The sequence below is a fragment of the Macrobrachium nipponense genome, chromosome 43 (assembly GCF_015104395.2).
Source record: "Macrobrachium nipponense isolate FS-2020 chromosome 43, ASM1510439v2, whole genome shotgun sequence".
NCBI classification, from domain to species: Eukaryota; Metazoa; Arthropoda; class Malacostraca; order Decapoda; family Palaemonidae; genus Macrobrachium; species Macrobrachium nipponense.
The window spans coordinates 21,538,438-21,561,269 of record NC_061104.1 but is presented as its reverse complement, the minus strand read 5'-3'; the positions used below and the strand labels follow the sequence as shown (position 1 = coordinate 21,561,269).

The 22,832-nt window shown below is 35.6% G+C and overlaps 1 protein-coding gene across 1 annotated transcript in view; it reads right to left on the bottom strand.

Annotated features, from left to right (window-relative positions):
• Positions 1-3,292: 3,292 nt before the first annotated feature.
• The window catches only part of LOC135213556 (ecdysone receptor-like), a 57,997-nt gene continuing 38,457 nt past the window's right edge, over positions 3,293-22,832 (bottom strand). The window contains exons 5-10 of the mRNA XM_064247523.1: positions 21,869-21,949; positions 21,043-21,096; positions 16,108-16,239; positions 12,033-12,182; positions 9,125-9,347; positions 3,293-8,637 (exon numbers count right to left, since the gene is read on the bottom strand). Of these exons, the coding sequence (XP_064103593.1) occupies positions 8,381-8,637; positions 9,125-9,347; positions 12,033-12,182; positions 16,108-16,239; positions 21,043-21,096; positions 21,869-21,949 (897 nt within the window). The 3' untranslated portion in view covers positions 3,293-8,380. The remainder of the gene's footprint in view (positions 8,638-9,124; positions 9,348-12,032; positions 12,183-16,107; positions 16,240-21,042; positions 21,097-21,868; positions 21,950-22,832) is intronic.

The window sequence follows — 22,832 nt, the reverse complement described above, 5'->3', positions numbered from 1 at the left end:
CCAGTGGTAGTGTCTCAACGGGAGGCTGGTGCGTTGGCCATCCTTCTACCTAAATCCTCTTATTTATACCTCCCCCAAATCTCCAGTATTGGTGTCTCAATGGGCGGTTGGTGCCTTGGCCAACCTTCTACCTAAATCCTTTCATTTATATCTTCTCTAAATCTCCAGTGGTAGTGTCTCAATGGGCGGTTGCTGCCTTGGCCAACCTTCTACCTAAATCATCTTGTTTATATCTCCAACAGCCTGGATTGTTTCTCTTCCGAGCGGTCTCCAATAATTGGCTGTTGGAGAGGCTTTATAATCTTTACTTAGAACCTACTTGATAGTATATTTCGTTATATTTCTATTTGATTTAGGATTATCAAGGTACCTGTTCTGTTATGAAGGCTAAATTTCCTTTTCGGTCTTTTCAATAACTGTAATGGTCAGCTTGTCTGATACATTACCTCTAGAGGCTCCTATTCAATGAGTCTTCTTTGGTTCATCTCTTTATCCTTTCTTTCAATCTCCTGTCCTTTACAGGATTTCTTTCCACACTAGTTGAATTTGGGCTCCCTCCTCTCATTTTGTGACGTAACCAACACATTCAGGTCTACTTTCTTTTGCATATTTCAGTACAATCGTCACCCTGTCCCTTTCTTTCTTCTCCGTTAATCCTTACTATTATCTTCTAGATGTCTCGATCCACTTCAGCATCGTCAGTTCTTGTCCCGTGCAACAAATTTCCCTTTCCTTTTATCTCTCTCTCTCTACAAGCCTTGAATGTCTCACAGTGAAAAGAGACAGATCTTGTGGCGGCAGCGCTCGTATTAATTCATTCGCTCGTCCCTCGCCAACTCATTTAATATCCCTGTTTCTGTACTATCTGTTTTTTTATTAGCCTTTCCCATACATATTCAAAACTGGGTTCCTGTGTAGTTGTTGTTCATGTGACCTTGTTTTCTTCAGCGTACCCATCGCTCCAATTTTATTTTCATTTCTCTTGGGCACTACCCTTTTCGTCTTACCTGCATTCTTTCTTTGCGGTTCTTCCTGGTCTTCTCTGTAATGACAGAAGCATCTACACGAAAGAGCTCCAATCTTATAAATCTCCTAAGACTATCTATCACCGTCACAGGTAGAAATGGTCTCTGCGTTGATTCCTGATGTGAAACAACCCGGTAATGTCATAGAATTTCAACTAGTTTTTAGAATTCTTTATAATTTCGATCATCAATTGTCTATCTTTCGGGCACTTGCGTTTTTCTCAGACGCCAGTGCACCACTCTACAGTATGCCTTTTCCATCAAAGTCACGAAACCTTCTTCTACTTCCCTTCTCCGTTCTCCTGGGGCTGTCTTACAATGTATACATTCCATCCTTAGGATCTTTACACTTCGTGAAACTGAAATGTAAGTGGTTTTATTCTCCTTGGCTCTCCTATTTGAGGTATCCATTCCACGACCTTCATCATCTGCAGTTTCAATTTTACGATACTTCCCCCCTTTCCCAAATGTAAGTTCTCATTAAGGGAATTTTTTCCAATTTTGGCCTTTTTTTTTAAATAGTATCTTACAGGTTCATCGCCTGCCCTTTCTTTACCAAGTACTGATATCAAAACAACTAAAGATCCAGATACAATTTGGAAATTCATACCTCTATACAGCATAATAAAGGTCTTTTCACTTTGTCAGCTCTCTGTTTCTTTGCTTTTGTCCACAGTATTCCCCTAGGAGGAGAGTGCCGTCAGTGCACTTCACTTGGGGCACTGTACGCTTTGCTAAAGGGTGTCTACAACTTGCCTTTGGGCCCTGGCCGCATCTACCTTCTATCTAGCATTTCATTTTACTTCCATTTCCGCTTCTTTTTTTACAATCTTTCTATCCAACCTCTCTTACTGTTAGATCCTTTTTCTTCATCTTTATTTCTGGATCTCTTCATCTTACTGTACAACCACTCAAACTCCCATTCCTCACTATATTAAGAGCTGAATAGCTAAAGCGCCAGTGTCTGTTCTTTTTTTAACAATCAGCAGTTCTTAAAAGCATATGTGACATCTCCATTTGTCGCTGCCTGTGATCTGTAGGGAGTTGCCAACTACATCCTTCAACTTGTAAATTAATTCTTAGGTTTCGATTTTTGCTTCGGCGTCCTTTGACAATTTCACAGATCCTCTCTGTTATCCAAAGGTCCTACTAATAGTAGGTGGAGAGGAGGAGGCTTGACTTCTGACCATGTGTCGATTGGTCCTTCGGTGAATGTGCGACAGCACATACTTACCTTTCCTTTGCTGTCTGTTAGTGTCACACTTTAATGGGCAATCTGCTCTTCTTCTGTTCAAGTCAGTCCTGGTTATAATTCCTGCCTTCTTGCTTATCTGCTTTTGTATCTCTTTCATCTCCGTAGATGCTTCCCCTTTTGTGCTGCTACAATGATCGCCTTCTCCTCGGCTGTAAATCGTTTTCCATCTTAGCTTACGGAAGGACCTTCTGTCAAGTGTGAGGGTTTTTTTTGGTTATGTGAACTTACTGACATCAACCACACTTTTTAACCTTGAATGTCACCCACTTTCCCTCAATTTTTGTCAGCAAGATAGCAGGAAGCTTTTTGCATCTTTTCCATAGTCTCTATCTGAATATGTTCATTTACACGGCAGATCTTCTTTTCTGTGGTCTACACCAGAATATGGTGTAATTTACACGGAAGTGATTGAGACTGCATGGCAAAGTTGTCCATGTTTGTTGTCATGTGAAAGGAATTTTCAGCAATGAACTGAATAATAACCAGAAACATTCTTCCATGTATTGTGGTTATCTATGGCTATTGAGAATGAACTTGATGTACTCCAGTGTCTATCTGGGACTCATCATAACCCACTTTTGCCGGCACCATACAAATAGGGTTTGTTGGAAGGAAGGGGTGTTCATCTTTTGCCCTACACTCTCAGAAGTCTTGAAAGACGAAGACTGGTTGTAGAGTTAATCTCGATGGGGAAGGACTCCTCTTCTCTCTCTATAAAGTGTGTGTTTTGCGGGATATTCAGAAGGACAATCTTCCTCACCTTTGGCTCTTTTGATAATAGATTCCCTTCTTTACTGACGTAGGAAATGGTGGTAATCCAGACTGCTGTTTCACAATTTCCTTGGAGAAAAATCAGCTGACACTTGTTAGACATTGCTCTACACTTAATGTAATTCTTTTTCTAGTATTACAACCTAACTCTTCCTGCTACTGACTGTACCAGATGTGTTTTGAACTGGTTCCAATACCAGTTGACTGGGACTACCTGAGGAGGGCAAATAAAAGCCTGACAAAAACAAGATAATTTTATTTTTTCAAGTTGAATATAAAAACTTCCACTTCAAAATTAATGATGAGTTGCTTATTTAAAAAAAATTTCACAATGGTTGATGGAGGAGGAGCATGGACGTATAACTGACACCTAATTGGCTTATTGGCTATAGAAATCAACCAGTCAGAAGACAGTCAAGACATACCTCTTATGGCCTTTCAAAAAGGTGATTGAACACTAACGCTATCTGATCACATTATCATAAGACTGTTCTCACAAAATAAAATATTATTAAGATGATGATATATTCCAGACGCACGAGGAAAATACAGCTATAAATCTCTTTCAGTGAAATGAATGCATATACTGTACTGTGTACTTGAAATTCTCCAGGTGGACTTCCAGCCACAGATTGATCAAGAACGGCAACGAGTTGGTCGAGACTTTGGAGGACTGTGACGGTGCATCAGTAGGAACCCCAATGTATATATAAAAATAGAATTTGTATCATGTTTAATGCACTTGCAGATTTTTGGAGGGGGGAATGGCGAGTTATCACCACTGATTTGATTAACCTAGCTGTGCCATTCTGAAACTAAGCACGTCATCGTTGAATCTCTTTGCAAATCATGAGGAAACTTGCAACAAATACTGGCAAGTAATGAATAGCTTCAAAATATCAAATTTTGCATAGATGATGAACTCACACACAATATAAGGCCATTAACGCTGGATCATCCGTCTAAAATATGACAATAATTGTGCAAATAAAATTGTGCATTCAAGGTATAATGTATTTTGAAATGTCTGCTGCTAATATTGATCCTACCTCGGGTATATTTTACAGTATGTACATAAATCATCACATTGGCCTATATCGTGTTCAGCTGATTAAAGATTAGAGTGTCACTCGTGTATTGGAAGATTCTGTAAATGCAGTAATACTTAACTGTATGCTTGCAACAACTTTGATATCTTAAAACTCTTTAGCTCATAACAACAAAGGAGCTCTGAAGGCTTGAAACAAGAGGGATAAGAAACAAAATTATTCATAAGCCCACTTTCTACGTACCCCATAAAATCAGGAGTCCATCATTTCTGAAACAAAACCCCTGAAGAATGTTTAGAGAGCTGCACTTATGATCTGTAACTTAAATCAGAACCATTTTGATTGAAAATGCTACTTCAGAAAGACCTATATATATATATTATCTTTTCTTTTGTCTCAGCCTCGATAATCCTTGACCAACTCGTCACATTTTGACTAAACACCCTCCTATGTGCTGAACGTGGCTACCAAAAAAAAAAAAAATGAAGATGTGAAGATGAGAAAAAAAAGCTAGGAGCTATGGAAGATGACCTTAAGGCTATGATGATGGTGAAATCTTTTTCTCTAATTACACACATTCACTCTAAGAACATCTTATACACTTGCGCAAAATACATGTTTGTCATTCAACATATTCCTTTTTTTTAAAAGGCTTTTTTCCTACCAAAAAAAAAAAACCTGCTTTACAGAGAATATTAAAACATTGAAACTGTATAGCAAACAATCAGTAATCTGGACAAACATAACATGAGATAATGCACTGGATTCAAATAGAATATATATATATTCATATATAAATTTTCAGTCTGAACAAGGATCCTGTTATGAGATGTTTTAGAACCACAGATATACACAACATCACCTGTCCAAGACGTGAACTAGGTATCATGGGGAGGCGTACACGACACTGAGAGAGAGAGAGAGAGAGAGAGAGAGAGAGAGAGAGAGAGAGAGAGAGAAGCCGAGGGTGAGGTAATTCACCAGTTTCAGGGACTTCGAAGTTATTACCAAGACACTTGAAGGTCCTCAGTCTTTTCTCCAAGACTCAGACTTTCAGTATCTCGAATTGGATTGACCATATCGTGTATCCCTAAATCTGAAGCATTATAGTGTAAGAGGAGGACAACCTATGCTCCTAAATTAATATTTGACACGATGAGAGATTGTCAGACCTGCAGGAACAACAAGAGTAGAACATACACACATACACACATCCCCTTCAGGAAACCTGGATGGGAAATGTGTTGCACTTTCTCTTTCTTTCTTTCTTGTTACGTTTTTCATCTCTCTCTTACAGGAAGCAACACCTCATCAAGTTAAATATTGTAGGCAGAGTTCCTGAGCCCTTCTGGAAACATTTTAATAGCACCCTGGACAAATTTTTTGAATGGTTTCAGCACCCAACTCATTTCTCTTATATTAAGAACTTGTTTTTTTTGCATCTTAATCTAAAGTATCGGTTGTACTTTTCAGGTAAATTTAAAAATTCCTACTGCATCTGAAACGTAACACAAAATCAAGGTTTTTTTATCTTTAAAAATTCACTTCAATGTCATTAACTTATTAAGGTTTTGGTCAGTAGGTCGGGGAAGGTAAGGATTCAAAGGAGATTCAGGAAAATTGGGGTTTTTATGAGGATAGAGCCTGTTGTTGTAATCTAATGGACTTTTGAACCAACAAGACTCTGTTTTTTTTTTAATCTCTTCAATTACAGAGGGCTTAAAAGGTGCATTTCAGGGGGGAAAGGGTTTGGTTCGGCATCCAAATCTAGCAAGGATACAATATTTAAATACTCTAATTGGTAAATTGTCCTGGACGTGGAAACTGATACTTCTCTTAACTGATAACAAGTTGTAAATGCCTCACACAGAAGATCTACTTAGTAGAGTTTTGATTTTGTGAAGTTGTTTTGCTATCTGTAAACAGGAAACAACAGAAAACTTGCACTGGACGTATTTTCACAAAATGATCTTGACCAACAACCTTCGTCACCTAGTCTGGAAAGGATGACCTCTGAGACCGTTTCAGCAGGCAGGTCACTGGTTGAGATCTGGAGATGTAAACAAACCTCAAGTGACCTGTTCTACTCTGAGTGCTAATCTGGTCCTTGACAAAATGAATAAAGTCAGTGAATGTTATACTGCCAACAGAAAAATGGGGGTGTTAATGTTATGAATTTGATACAGACAGTCCCCAAGTTATGTCAGACTCGAGTTATGTCGGTCCAAGTTTATGTCACTTTTCAAATTTATTCGTAAAAATATTGGTTCCTGGTTACAGCGGATGTTCCGAGGTTACATCGTCGTCTTATGCCACAACGGAGCAGCAAAAGTACATACAGCTACAATACAGTAAAAATTTGGAGGTTTTTGGTTGCACATCTCATCAGAATGCAAATACAATACTGTACAGTAGTATACCATAGTATTAAAGGTAAGACTTTCATAATTTTATTTCTCCTTTTTATAGATTGTTCTTGCAACGTTGTGGAATGGAACCCCTAGTGTAACCAGCGGACTGCCTGTATTTCCCCCATAATATGTTTTAATCAAGAGGTCTAATATTGCATACTAAAACTCTAGCACTATACTTGCAGCGCAACAGCACAGAACACTGTACAATGAAAGTACAGCACTATGTTTGCAGCACAACATAATAGAACATTGCACACTGCAAGTATAGCACTGTACTTGCAGAGGAAAATGGTTAAACATATTTCAAATACTGTGTACATAGTATACATTGTATATATTACATTTAATTGTGTTCATATAAGATTGCATATATATTTTAGAGCAATTAAGCCTGAAAGGACAGATTTGATTGGCAGGTTTTCACAGAGGCTCTACCTTTAGAATTTTTCTCAAAATATTGCATGAAAGTTACATGCTGAAGCCTTACTTGTAATCTATAGATCTGAGAGCGAGGTTTGTGAATTTAATCTCCCCTGGGGCTTAAATAAGCCTCAAATGTCAAATTGTACCTCTGAATTTTGAACTGATTATGTTGATATATGTTTAAAATGTATATATGTATACTGTAGTGCATACATATGTATACACAGTACACTTGCTCTTTCATGCTTGTAATTCCAGATATATTCTTGTATATTCTTTTCCTATAAGAAGATAAACTTACAAAAATAAATGTTTGAGAGAAAAAAAAAAGTCTCATATCTAACACAGAAAATAGCAATCTTTCTAAGTTTTAGGTCTCATAGATGTTCTATGTTCAGCATTTACAACAAATTCCATCTCTTCCCAGAAAAAAAATTCCACTACATTGCACATTTCTTCGGGGCATATTGCCACCCCATTCACATTCTTGACTATACCGTCACATAATCGTCTAACATATACAGGACAGCTAAATAACTGATGTACAGTATACACAACCTTTCAATGTATAAGGGCAAGGATATTGGTAATAATAATTATGCTTTCAATAGCAGTGATAATTACACAGTAATAAGTAACATACATTTTTTTTGTTTAATAGTTCACTATTTTTAAGGACGGCATACCAGCTCATTAAATAACAAGTACGGAGTCATATAAAAATATTTATCAGAAGACATCGCACTGTTCCTTAAAATTTCACTTTATTTTTTTATTTTTATTTTTTAACTTCCTCAGTCCCTCAAGAGCACCGTGAGAATATTGTAGGAAATACATCAGAAGCTTGACCGTTAAGCAAGGCACGTGGAGTTCGTTGCCTGCCAATGAAGTGGCTTTGCGCTCTCGTCATAGGCAACAAGGCAATGTAGCTTTAATCATCAGTGTTCTTCTCTAGACCTATGTCGAGGTTCACGCAACGTTTCTCGAGGAATCTAAACCGTCCAACAGGCAGCTACACAACGTTAAAATGAATCAGAAACACAACTTGGACACTGTTTAACTAAGGCTACACTGATATAGCTGCCCAATCCTTTTTTTTTTCATCATACACTATAGCGCATTAGTATGAATCTGACATCGCACTGGTGGCGGGAGGATGCACACACGGCACTGTCACACGTTTAAAAAAAAAAGAGAGAGAGGCCTAACACAGACACATCATCATCATCATCATCAGATGGCTGAAAGTGCAGCAAATATGAAACTGCTTTTTTTGTCTGACAGCCTCATCAGCATCAGTTTGTTTCACTCACAGCCTGCAGGTACATATTGTAGGCACACACCGGCCACCACCCACCCAGTCGACGACTTCATCACAACCTTCCTCCTTCCTTCCTCGCCTTCATGGCACCTGGGAGGCGGTGGCGGGGGCACGTCATCTGTTCAGTATTGGTCGCAACTGTGAATATCCCATATCTCGGCCAAGAAGGGCGGCAGCTTCTTGTTCTTGAGTGTAAGGGAGAAGCACATCTCGGAGTTGAGATTGCCGAGGGTTCTCAGGTCGGTCAGGATGTTCAGGAGTTTCGCGAACACCACCGAGGATCTCGGGGTGCGGCGGTTTTCGACGTGTGCCTTGAGAGCTTCCAGGTAGATCTCCTGGAGCTTCTCCACTTTATGCGGCTCTTTTAACGATGGACGTTCTGTGGAGAGAAGTGGTCTCGTGAGAACATGGTACTATCATGAAAATGTGGTACTATCTATCTTATAAGGAGAACTGATCTAATGAAAATATGGTACTATCATGAAACTGTGGTACTATCTTATAAAGAGAAATGGTCTAGTGAAAATATGGTACTATCATAACAACGTGGTACTATCTTAAATGAAGAATTAGCCTCATGAAAACATGATATGTACTACCTTACATGGACTTGGACCAAAGTCTTGCAAAAACATCAAACTGGAAATTTTAATCATAAAAAGTACTCTGGATATAATAACAATATACATACTTTCATTAATGAATGTTATTTCAATACCAGTAAAAGAAAATACAATTGAATGTTATTTCATCACCAATAATTGAAAGTACTATCATCCACCTGACTTTAGTATGACTTAGCTGTTACACCTTGCTTTATTCAACAACTCTGCACTGACCACAGGAACTGGACAAGTTCGACCTACCGGAGAATATAGCAATTGCAGCCAGTAATGCATATTCTGCATTGTCCACCTTCATTTTACACAAATTCCGGCAGAACTGGAAAATGGCTCCAGCTGATTCTCCCAGACCAGCAGACTCGTAAGAATCCAGTGTGTAGGGATAGTTGTTACCGAACACTATGGAGTCTGTGCTCGCATCATAGCGCCTTGCTGCTCTTAGCATCATCACTTCAGATGAACATGCCTGCAAAGGAATGGTACTACTTTAGAAAATTGAAACCAGATACAGAAACCAATGCTACTGTTAGTGATATGGGCAGAAATACTCAAATACAAAGGATTGCAATATAGTACCACAGCAACTTATCAGATTTATTTTTACCTATCAGCCAAAATATGATAAAGACTCTTTGCTTTGCTACATTTCTGAGATGAGCTCCCTTACTGGATAAGTCTCTAATTTGAATGTTTAATTTAAGCTAAAAACTGTACAATTACTGACAGCTGTGGAATATCTTAAAAATGCTCAAGTTTAGGTTATTCTACAGGGTCTTTCGTTACTTAAGATTTCATTACTGGTGGTCTGACCTCTGGATTATCTGATAATATGAAGGAGCAGTTATGAAATGATTTTTACACAAACTGTATAAAAATGAAAAATACTGTGTAGCCTAATACCAAATACAAGAGGAAAATTCCATGGCTGTTAGTTTAAATTTAGTTTAAAACTCTAAAATGATACGACCAACAGGAGGTGCCCATTAGAGGCTTAAAAGAGGACTCCATAAAAAAATTTAAAGCTTAGGACAATGATAAACTAAACCCACTCCAGGCTTGAAACTTTAACATCCTCAAGCTTTTTCAGATTGAAGCCATTAAGCTTCCAAGCTTTTGGAGTTTTGAAATTTCCTTAAGTTTAAGTTTTTATTTTCCTCCATTAGTTCAATAAATCCCAAATGATGACGGTCTGTAGCACTCAATTTGATATCTACACATTTCCATATAATACTAGCCACTCTGTAGCCAGTGGTAATATTTAGGAGTAGTATTCTACATTCCTTCATTCCTCTGAATTTTTGCCTATAGACTACTCTATGTTCATGTCAAGTCTTGTCCACTTGCCCAATGAACATTACTTACTTGCTAAACAAAACATTTTGACTACACTTCTGCATGTCTTTCTCTACAGTTTTCTAGAATCCAGAATAATTTTGGATTATGGACTATTACACAAGTAAAATCAAGAAATACTACTTTAAGCAGTCAAATATATGGAACTTGATGAAGTTGTGGACCCTGTAATGTTATTCATGGTACCTATGCTGACATATTTTCATAAAATTCAACAGTTTTTGTTGATTATCTAATTCTAGATTTAGTGAGCTTTTTTACTAATTCTTTTCCACAACTTGCGCTGAAGGTCCTATATTTTTTTAATTAAAAAAATAGAAAACTTTTGTCCAGGGGCCTAAATTACTATTAGGATGGCCCTGTGTTAAATTCTGGGCTACTGGTGTTATATTGTGTTATGTCAGTGGTTTTTGTAATTCAAGAAGAATTTTCTTCACTAATTGTTTACTAAACTATTTCTTCTGCTTTGGCCTTTCAGAGATGTTACAGCTCTCGATTCTCCTTGTATGGAGGTCCTGCCTACATAATGCTTGATGGGCACACAGTAAGTAGTATTGAAGATTCTTTGCAGTGGACTAAGTGTTCAATTTCTCTGCATTTTTCGTTCTCCTATTCAGTATATCTAAAAATGACTCCCTCAGTCTAGTTGTATGAAAGGATCCCTTCTCATGTTAGTAACTGGTTTTGATTAACTTTAGAAGAAAAAAAATTAATAATATGTATCAGACACTTATCTTTCGATATGACATCAATGAAAATTCAGTCTAATGTTTCAGTAAAATTCCTTGTTGATGCTTTGTAAAAATCATTATTTTATATAACAAATTCAAAACTGATAATCCTAAACAATAAAAGCAAAATTAAATTAATATGAATCTGACAGTTACAACCTTGAAAATGTTAGCACATTGCTGTTTACTGTATGGTACTGCATATCATACCCTTTTCAGCATGACTTTTCTTAATAATGATACAGTATTGTGTCTTTGGCTTACGTAGCTTTTATACATTTTCTCTGAACACCTCTAGACCATACATACACATACTATGATTTCCAATGAACAAAATGTGTAACCTTTCTGCTACTTGCATTTTACTGTGAAACTCTGCACCTACCTTCCTTTTTTAGACTGCATCTATCCTAAATTACAGTTTAAACTACCTTTAGAAGTGTTATTTGATCCTCCCTGAGCAGTGTGTCAAACCCAGGCAGATGTTTGGAGAATTCTACGATCAGCTGCACTGTGAGGATCGTCATGTCAGTGATGTGAGTGAACTTCGCTTCCGAGTCGTCTTCGTTTAAATCATTGCCCTAGAAGGAGCCAAAGAGCCACTGACATACACAGAATATCATACCTGCTCCTTATAACTTAAGGATCCAAAAGAAAGTCTTAAGTCAGGGATGGCTGCGACAGTTCTTCTTGGGGTTATGTAAAATATTTTACCTTGCTGGTTCTGGGTAGCCTTCTTAAAAATAAGAGTAACTGATGAGGTCTTACAAAAATGGAATTTATGTCACACCATCACAAGTTTAAGACTTTCTTTTGCGTTGCTTACAACGGCTCTCAACGCCCCACAGGTGCTCTGGAATGGAGATTTCTGGGTCCTTGTTGGCCTACCTCCTCAAGAGCCTGAGGGCCCCTGGTTGGCTTACCACCTCAAGCATGAGGCCCCTTGGCCTACCTATACAAGCGCCTGAGGGCCATACTTCTGCAACCCAGAAATCTCCCAAGAATTAAAAAAAACAATTAGTCTATTGGTGTAAGTAGCACCATTTTCCACAGGTGTCTCATTATACCTTAAGGAGAGTAATCTGATCTTCACGCTGGAGAGTGTCGAAGCCTGGAAGTTGCTTGGAGAATTCCACTATGAGCTGAACTGTGAGGATCGTCATCTCGGTTATGTGCTTGAATCTCAAGTCACTTGTATCTTCACCATCGAAGGTAAACTGAAGGAAGGAAACAGAAAAAGCCACTTGGTGAGGAAAAATGGACCGAAAATGATTCACAAGAGGTAAGGGAACACTAAGGTGGGTGTGTTCAGTTAAATAAATCAGTCAGTGGTATGTACAAGTCTGAGTCATTGAGGGTAGTGCAAGTAAATACTGAAACAGGGAGAGTGGATTTCCTATTATTGCGATTCATGACCTGTGATTTGAGCATAGACACTAAGTAAGCCCATTATCTTAAAATTTTCAAAAGTATGCTTACTTAAATCTCATCATAAAAAAGCTTGTTTGTTTTAAATTCTTTGCAAAAAAAAAAGAAAAAGAAAAAGGAACCTCCTATATTTGAATTTCTCACTGTACAAACAGACAGATCATTTTTAGATTGTCTGTGTTCTGGACTAATTTGTCAGTTAATATTTTAAAGTACTTTTCAATTTCCATCACAATTCATTTGAATTTTTTAAAGAGGACTTTTACTAATGACAGAACTTTAAAAATGGTAACCGAGTCTCTGCATACTAAGACAGATCTCAATATAAACGAAGATAATGTAGTTTGTCTTCAAAAATAAATCTTAATTTTTAGTTGTAATTTGTAACCAGCAAGTAAACTTTCATTATTTTCATGATTGCTTTCATAACTGACAGTACACCATTAGTTTCTAATTACCAAGAGTCCTGTGGGCATTTAACTATTCTTAAATGATCCTTGTTTCATAACATAAGTTTCTTTTAAAATTAAACGTAATAGTATTTGGCTCTGAACATAAATGTTCAAATTGGGCATCTCCCATTAACCTAAAATGAAAATGGATCTCTTAGTGTTTTCCTTGAGGATGAACCATAATCATAAGCTTTTGAAAGTATGGATCTGAACTTAATTTGTTTCAAGATGTACTTTCTACTAAACTGAAGACAAACTTTTCTTTTTACTTTCTATGAATGGCCATTTTTTTTATAGATGCTGGAGTTATCCATTTCAATGAAATTCTGGGAAAACATAAGTATTACTGCAATACCTAGAACAACAAAATAAGCTAGCAAAGCAATTTTTTAAAATGCTGAACAAGCTATAATAAGATGCCACTGTAATTACATGTTGACTTATCTGGTTTTGTTTAAGATTATAGCGTAGTACTTATATGGTTTAATTGCAGCAATCAAAAGTCAACATAAAACTTTCCCATCATAACAATATCAGCTTTACATTTAAAGGGGATTCACTGTCATCATCAACCTATAAACAACACTTGAAATTATTAGGTTCTGGACATGTGGGTGACAGCAACCAAGTCTTTTGGAAGGTTCTTACTCAGTGAGCGAGTCTCATGGATTGGGTTCTTTTCTTTTCCTCCATAATAAGTCAATGAATATAATAACTGTCCAACTTCTTTATCAGTGTCTTGTCCCAATGTTTATCTCTCATTCAAGAACAAAATCTCTTGGGCCAATCCTAATGCAAGTCTACAAATGGGACTCATGCGTCAATTTAAGCTGCGCTTTATTAATAATCATAATAATACTAATAACAATAATAATAATAATAATAATAATAATAATAATAATAATAATAATAATAATAATAATAATAATAATAATAACAATAATAAGCACATCTCATCTGGTAGTGTTTCAGTTTACTTGGCACTTACAAGATCATGCAAAAAGTTAAAAAGCAATGTACTGTACATGCAAGGTACCCAAACCACCAAAAATTACAGATTGCAATTAAGTATACTTATCAACCTAGTACGTCGTTTGTTAGAAGCAGTCTGATTGCAGTGTTAGTACAGGACAGTTTCATAAGATTGGCTTAGATTATAATGATTTTTTTAACCATTTCAACAGAAAAACCACATCCTGCACAAGTACAGAGAATGTACCCATTTACACAAGAAAGGGCAAGAATTTTTAAGAAATCAATCAACGAAGCAACATTAAAAGTAAAATTCATTATAAAACTGATGTTACAAAAGTTGTTAAGGATCAAAATAACAAAAAAATAAGCAGTTAGTGTACTTTGTTAAATGTTCAGATCAATGTGATTTCACAAAAAAGTCATAAGCTATAAGAGCAGTCATGATCCTTGGTCTAAAATGGTCGAGGAACAACAAACAGCCTATTACAACTGTTCACTATTTTTGGACATGGATAAATAAAAATTATTGTAATGATACTATTCTACAGTGATTAAAAAATCCTATGCAGATACTGGATGATATGAACTGTAATTTTCTATATATGTATATATTATATATATATATATATAGATATATATATATATATAATATATATATATATATATATATATATATAATAATAATAATATATATATATATATAATAAATATATATATTATAATATATAATATAATATATACATATATATATATACATACACACTTCCTGTACCATATATACTTCCACTGCTTACATTGGAGCCATCAAGAAGAATACCTTTATTTTTACATCTAAGAGGTGATCTACAAAGCAGTGAAAAGTAATCTTGAAACTATTCACGGCTGTTCACAGAAATACGTTTTTGAAATTTAACTCAAAAGTCAAGAAAAACAAAATACAAATCAGGGTACAGTACTTGATTAACTCATCAAAGTAATACAGGTTTCTTGTGGGGGGGGGGGGGGGGGGGGGGGGGGTGGGGGGGGGGGGGGGGGGGGGGGGTAATATAAAGCTACTTTTTGGGTTTGGAATTATGAAAGTGATGACTACAAAATTCAGATGGATGTCTCACGTCCTTTTTTCATGTAGAGTCACTACCAAGGACATTAATAGTAAATTTACTCTTCTCTAGTTCACAAAAATGAAATGTGACTGTCCCCACATGTTTTCAGAATCTATAACACCGTCAAAATTTGTGACAACATAAATCCTGTTTAAACTGTGATTGAATTTAACTGTTTAGAAAACCATCTTCCAGATTTGTTAAAAAACTGGATTAATATAATTTTAGGAATTTAAAACTCTTATTCAAAAGATTTTCATTTCAAGTTAAGAGAAACTAATAATTCTAGCACCATTCATCCATATTAAGTAGAATTTTATCAAGTATATTCACACATGACAAGTGCAATTATAAACAAAAACATATCACAGCAAACAAAAAGCCAAAATACATTTCATGCTAGTCTTATACATACAAAACAAAGTAACAAATTCTAAAGATAACACCAGAAGACTGTCATCTTTTTTTTAATAAGATTTCAATCATTTTTACTAAGAAAATCATAACTTCAAGGTATGCACCATGACCTGGTAACAGACACTTTGGTAACCCCTATCCATTACTACTATTTAGCACAGTAACGGGGAAATATTTGCAATTATTCTGGGTGGATTTGCCAAGCTGTGGGGGAAGTGAAATCTTAACTAAATGGACAGGTTAAATTATTACTAATATTCAGTACTAATGTAGAAATACATAATAAATGCAATGTTCTGGGAATTTGTCAAGCCTTAGGGAAATTGTAATCCTAATCTAAGTGGCCGAGCTAAACTATTTTGTAATTAATATTCAATAATATGGAAATAATAAATGCAATTATCCACGGTGAATTTGCCAAGCCTTGGGGGTTCTGAAATCTTAATGTAAATGGCCAGGTTAAACTATTCATTACTAATATTCAGTAATGTACAAATATTTATCAATCATTCTGGGTGAATTAGCCAATCCTTGGGGAAATGAAATACTAATCTCAATCGCCAGGTTAAACTACCCTTTATTTGATTTGGCAGGTCTTGGGGAAACTGAATCTTAATCTAAATGGACAGGTGGAATTACTCATTACTAACATTACTAACATTCAACAATGTGGAAGTGATATCTGAAATGATCTTAGGTGGTCAACAACAGATACAAAGCCACTCACAGTCTTCACACGAGTGACCCAAAGAGCTCAAGGTACTCACTTTTATTTTCTTCATGTCTGCTTCAGAGGGCTGTTCAAACTCCTCCTGGTAGTAGACTAGAGTGTGGATCAGTTCCTGCTGCTCATGTGTCAGAGGCTTGGCACCAGTTCCTCCTCCTCTTGATAAAGGCAACTGCAATGCAAAGGGCTGGCATGAGAATACATGGCAAAATGAGCAAGCAAACTGAAAAACAAGTATCTGACAGTTAATGAAGTTGAGATAGATACCCTCTCTTAAAGTCTGATGGCCTTTGTGAATATTGCATGACTGAGGAGAATAATTGAATATTTCGAGTTTCAGATAATTCGACTTGTATCTGTGCCTTATTAAAATGACTGAACTTCTCAAGTCACAGAATAACATCAAAGTGATTGAGGCTCTCATGAATTGTACATCCTTTCCTAATATGCAGACAATGCTCAGTTATGCTGAAGTTACCTGTCAAAGGACAATGTGGACTGACCTCTTAGTTTAAACTTCTCCCTCATTCTCGATTATTAATCTTCAAAATCACAGTGACTCACCTTTCACAAGCCAAATCAACTAACATTTAAGTAATATTCAAAGCTATATTTGAGACATGAGACGCCATGGATGAATGTACAGAATGACAACCCTGATTTATACAAAAGCATATTATGCAATCAATGCCACGAGAAGCTGTTATAATAATATCCTAATAATATTCCTCTGTTGATAAACAATGTGTCACAAATGCAACTTTAACCCCTGAGCACACTGAATATTCATACATATATAAGCAGTAGATTTCGCAAAAAGAGCAAAGTTACAAATGTACGTGCTTTATTTTCTACCAGTTTGAATAATCACTCTAAAAAGAGTTCCCAATCACCAATGAAAACATTTCTGGTAACTAAACTAAGGCACAAAGATATTATCTTATTTTACACTTCATTATAATTTTCCTCTTTGTTTACATTTTGTTTACTCCCCACATTTATAGCCATTTTATAATTTTCAATGGATCAGTTTATAAGGCCAACAAGTTATAACAGAAAAAAACTCTCTTAATTGCTCCTTTCATCATTATTACTATTTTTTCAATGTTCTAATTATATATCTTGTACTTACATCAGCTGCCTTTCCCATACACATACACATGCACACCAAAACATACACTTACTGTACTAGTCCTGCTTATGGGAATGGTATACCTATAATATTATGGCCTGACCTGAATGGGCTAAGATCTTGACTCAAAATGATTAGGTTAGAATTTGTAAACATCTGTTGTAGCATTGCTTCTTTTATAAATTTGCGTTGTCTTTCATCACATACTTTCACCTTGTCTGACTTAATCTCTCCTCTACTTAGCAAAAGCTTGTTCTGTAAAACAAGAGCCTTTCTTGGTTGGTTCCTTATGAATATTTCCATAAATTTAAAACTGCCTTTAATCTATTATGTAAAAGGATCTAAGGAAACAGGGAATGAATGTGATGTCACTCAAAGGTCTTGGATTAGCAGCTATGTTTTTTCAGAAGTGGTTTATCATATAAAGTGAGGTAAAGTAATGCAACTTTAAAAAAATAATAGGTAAGGTTAATGTGGTTTATTTCCACCCCAAAACCAACTGCCAGAAAAAGGTAAACCTTTCCACATGTCTGGGAATAATTGGTTTCAGCAGTGAAAGTGTAGAAAACTTTTTATTATATGTATATAACACCAATATTTGGATTTGCTAATCAATTTCATTAACACACAGCATTACCTGCATAAAATAAACCTTATTTATCAAAAATATAATTGTAATTAGGATTTTCATGCTTGCATCTTTAATTCAAAGGAAAAACCTCAACAGAATATTATATTCATAATTCATATTTAGAAACTAAGTGGAGCATTATGATAAAAAACTGACCAAAAATCATTTACTATGAATAAGAAGGGCCTTTATGGCTGCCATTTTATTAATCTTATTGGCTGACCAACAGAACTCTGATATATATAAACACAAACACTTTGTATGCAGATAAATCTTTTTAATGTAATGCTGAAGTCACCCTGTCATGATATACATCGATAAATGCTTGAAAGTAAGCAATGTAAATATATTCCAAATAAATAGATTATTGGGTTCATGTCACACTCCAGGGTGAAGGTTGATAAGGCATGAATGAAGTCAGGATTTAAACAATACAATTACAGCGTCTGGGTTACCTCTGACGCTCAAGTTTCTCATCCTTGTTTTGCTTAGTATGAATCACCAACCCTGAGGAACGTGCATAAAAAATAAAACACTTTTCAGTAATGAAATAACATAAGCAACTTTAACTTAATCTAATGTAAGCTTCACAACTTAATAAAATGTAAGCTTCAAGGTCATGGGGGCCGTATATTGCAAAATCATAATGTCAGCTTGGTTATTAAAAAATATCTCTCACTTAGCAATTAAATATTTGAAGCCGTAAGCTCAATATGGCTTAAAAGTCACAGGCAAAAAATAAAAGCAAGTTTTCCTTTTCTAGTTATATGCTTGACAGGACAGACAGAAGAGAACTGCACACAGACAAACACAAACGCTCTTGCATTCATACTCACATTAAAAACACAAACTGCAACCCAGTTTCACTAGGAGCAAGTGACATTATAACTTGAAGAAAACAAAACTGGACAGTCTGTTAGTTTAGTCTAGGAATATGTTCTTAAATCTAAGTAGCACATTAGAGAAATCATATACTGAAGCTAAATAATGATTCCAACACTACAAGGACCAGAGGACAGTTTAATAGTACTACGTTGCACCAATATCTACCAAGATTCTCAAGTGTATTGTACATAGAATTATGAAGGAGTATCTACAAAGTATGAATTATAACCCGTGATTACAAGAAGGTGAATGCTCAAGAGAAATGACTGTACAGAAAACAAAAGCTAAAGAGTATACTAGGACTATAACCCATAATTACAAGAAGAATAAGAAGAATGCTCAAGAGAAATGACTGTGTAGAAACCAAAGGCTAGAGAAGAGTGCACTAGAAGTGCTAGTCAAGATGACGACTTGTCTCAGACACGAAGCAACTCTGTACAAGCTCCACTTCTTCCGTTTTCCCTGCCACAGAGCCCAAACACCACTGATATCTAGCCACCTTAACCTGGAATTGTTTTGATGCGCAGGTATTTACACGTGAACTAATTTAAGGGGGAAGCATGGACAACCAGAAATGATCGACCACATTTATTCTCTAATGAGGAAGTTTTAGTCACACACCTTAGTACCTAGCAATGACATCTGCAGCAATAAGTACAGTACAGACACAAGGCAATACAGGATGGGTGTCGTCTTATGAAAACTGACGGAAATTTTTTCGTAATTTTTAACATTTACTATAAACATACCAGGTCTGCATTCTCCGGCCTAACCCAACTTTCTATAAATGCTAAAATTCTTCACTGTAAACTGTGATAAGGGATAATTGCCACTAACATCAGTTACTATACAAAAGTTAAAATATTTTGAATACATAAAAGACTGTTTGCAATTCATTAACAATACCAGCCACAATTTTGAGCTTCGTGATGTAATTAAAAAAAATCCTATACCTGTTTGTTCCAATCTAGCAGGTTTACTTCAACTTCATCTGTTCCATATTACATTCCTTACTTAAGAATGAATCCTATTAAAGTGTACATATCTGACTCAGCTGTTGACAAGGAAATTATACGATTCCTAACTCAGTAAATTGTGAAACTCCTGTCCTTTATCCCTTTATCCAAGAGTTTCATTTATTCCAGATGAACTGCTGTGTCACACCTATGCTGTTTCACGACAAGGAATTACAGAATTGACCTGGTTCAAGGTGAATCAAAAACAGCAGGAACAGACACCAATAATGGATGTTGTGAAAAAAATAAAAAGTAAAAGACTGCATGAAATGAATGGTGGAAAAATCACAGTAGCAGTTAGTGTTCCAGGCAATTGACAGTCTGGTTGTTCAGAAAAGCCAAACACACAATGTAGACAGGTCAGTAGAAGCACTCTGGGGGAAAGAAGTCAGATGCATAGTTCTGGATTGACAGTTCTGAATAAATTTTCAATACAGATTCTGAACAGATAAGTCTGGATACATAGTTCTCAATAGAATACGAATGGTTCTGAACAGATTTTGAATAAATAGTTGAGAATGAATTCTGAATAGATAGTTCTGAAAGATTGTCAAAAGACAGTTCTTAATAGATTCTGAGCAGATAGTTCTGAATAGATTGTTCTGAAAGATTTTCAAGAGATAGTTCTGAAAGATTTTCAACACAGTTCAGAAAAATTGTCAATAGATAGCTTTGAACAGATTCTGAATCGGTAGCTCTGAATAGATTCTGAAAGACAGTTCTGAACAGATTCTGAACAGACCCTGAGAAAATCATGAATGAAATCCAGTCAGATCAAACAGGGAACTGGTAAGTCTAATGTTTCTGTATTATTAAATAAGTCTATTGTTTTTCAAAATACCACGGAACTCTTTGGAGTTAACGGAGAGAATTCTGACGAAATCATTAACATAAAATAAGGAAGTTCCGAAGAACCAAGAGATGAGAAAATGGTACTGTGAACATGGTACAGTCTACCAATGCTACAGAACTATGCAGCATTTACTACTGCACCTGGGGTGCAAGTTTCTGGGATATATCAAAGAGGAAAAAACACATAAAGGTTCAGCGGCAAACTGCAGTACCGTCCAAACAAAAGCCGAAAAAAATCATGATAAAAAAAAGCATTATGGAACACCATGACAAAATGATCAAAACAAATTATTCCCAGTCAAAACAAGGGACATTAAGACGTGAAAAAAAGACATGTTCAACTTCCACATGAAAAAGACAGACCGGTTTTTTTTCTCTGAAAAAAATATCTTTCAGTATCCCACATTACAATTCAGCTTTGTTACGTTACGACCAAAAATGAGAGAAAAAAAAGCGTACCTTAGAATCTCTACCTTCTTCCTCTGAGGATTCCTTTTCCTGAGGCCAATCCATCTGGAGGAGATGGCATCAGAGTATAATAAAACATAAAAATAAAAAAAGTCTTTTCTAACAGAGAATGTGGCACTCTATAGATTTTTCTCTTCATCCTCCATATGAATAACTGTTGAAAAAGTCCTATTCAGAAGGGTTAAGATTATTTTTCCAGTTATACACTGTCTCTCTCTCTCTCTCTCTCTCTCTTTCTCTCCAAATCTATTAATGCAAAGACCTTTTTGTGTTAACGAGATATATATACGTATAGTATATACATATATATAAAAGGATAAATTAGCCTTCAATCTTTGATACCTTGGTTTGCAAATTTTTGGGCGCAGTGTGCTAACTCTAGAGTGAACTGGGATAAAAAATGGCGTTTGAAGTTATTTACCAAAATACACCTACAGGGTTTAAGCTACGTCAGTACTGTATAGACAATATCATTAGCCTACACATAAACACACCATCAATATGAATGCTGTACTCTAAGAATAATAATATTAATAACAATTAAAGGGTTTCGACAAAAAAACTGTACTGCTATTATGTGCTGCATAGTTATTGACCGAGTGAAAAAACAAACTGGCGCCTATAGATCTATATGTTACAGTGTATACAGCAGATATAAATAGACATGTATAAATAAACCAATGAATGAATGAATGGATAAACTAACAATTGAATGATAAACCTATTGACAGAATGCAATAACAACAATAAAGAATAATATGATAATGATATAATAAAAAAGAAATTTTGATGCGTGGGCCAAATCGGGTTTACTTACTGGGGTTATACTGAAGCTACCGGTTCCGTTATTACTTTTATACGAAGGAACTGAAGCACTCGACGGTCCTTTTGGCTTACACTGAAATGAAGCAATGTTTTTCTCTTTACATGCTGGAATGCTCCCTCAATTTTTTTTTATAATTTTTTTTTACTGGCAAATCATCAAATTCATCATCAACCTCATTCCAATGCTTTGAAAATGTCTTGACAATGTGCGGGTAAGATTCAAACACACACTCTCTCTTTTTTTGGGGGGAGGGGGGAGAGGGGGAGCTATGGGGCTTGGGGAGGGGGTGAGTGGGTTTTAATTTTCTTTCGCTCTAAAATGTAAGATCAGTCAAACTGTTCTCACAAAACTACCCGGTCTTGTCCAAAGGACACCTTTTTATTTTTTTGTATTATCATATGGATGTAGATGCCACATTTCTGTTGTTGTTCAACATCTCAAAAATACAACAGTGTGTTTTTTTTACAACCTAAAGACAAGAGCTTTTATTGATTTTTTTTTCAGCATCATCATGACTTGGGAGGAAGTGTTCTCGAAATGGGCAGGAACTAGGCCTTCTGGTGTGAGAAATTCATGATATATACATATATATTATTATATATTATAATAATATATATATTATTATTAATTATATAAATAATATTATATATATATATAAATTAGTATATATATATATATAATATACACACACATATATATATATATATATATATATATAATATTTATATATATATATATATATATTATATAAAAATGTATCAAGAATCAGTATTTGTCTGCTGTAAATCGTTTACTATTCAGTTTGCTAATGGAAACATGAGTTGAGCACGATGCTCAAAAAGATCAAATGATTTTTAGAAAGTTCAAGCAATGCAGTTCAAGTCAATGCGCTCATTATGAAATGAGCTTCAAGCATCAAAACAAATTGTTTAAAAAAACCGAAGTTTAGAAGCAT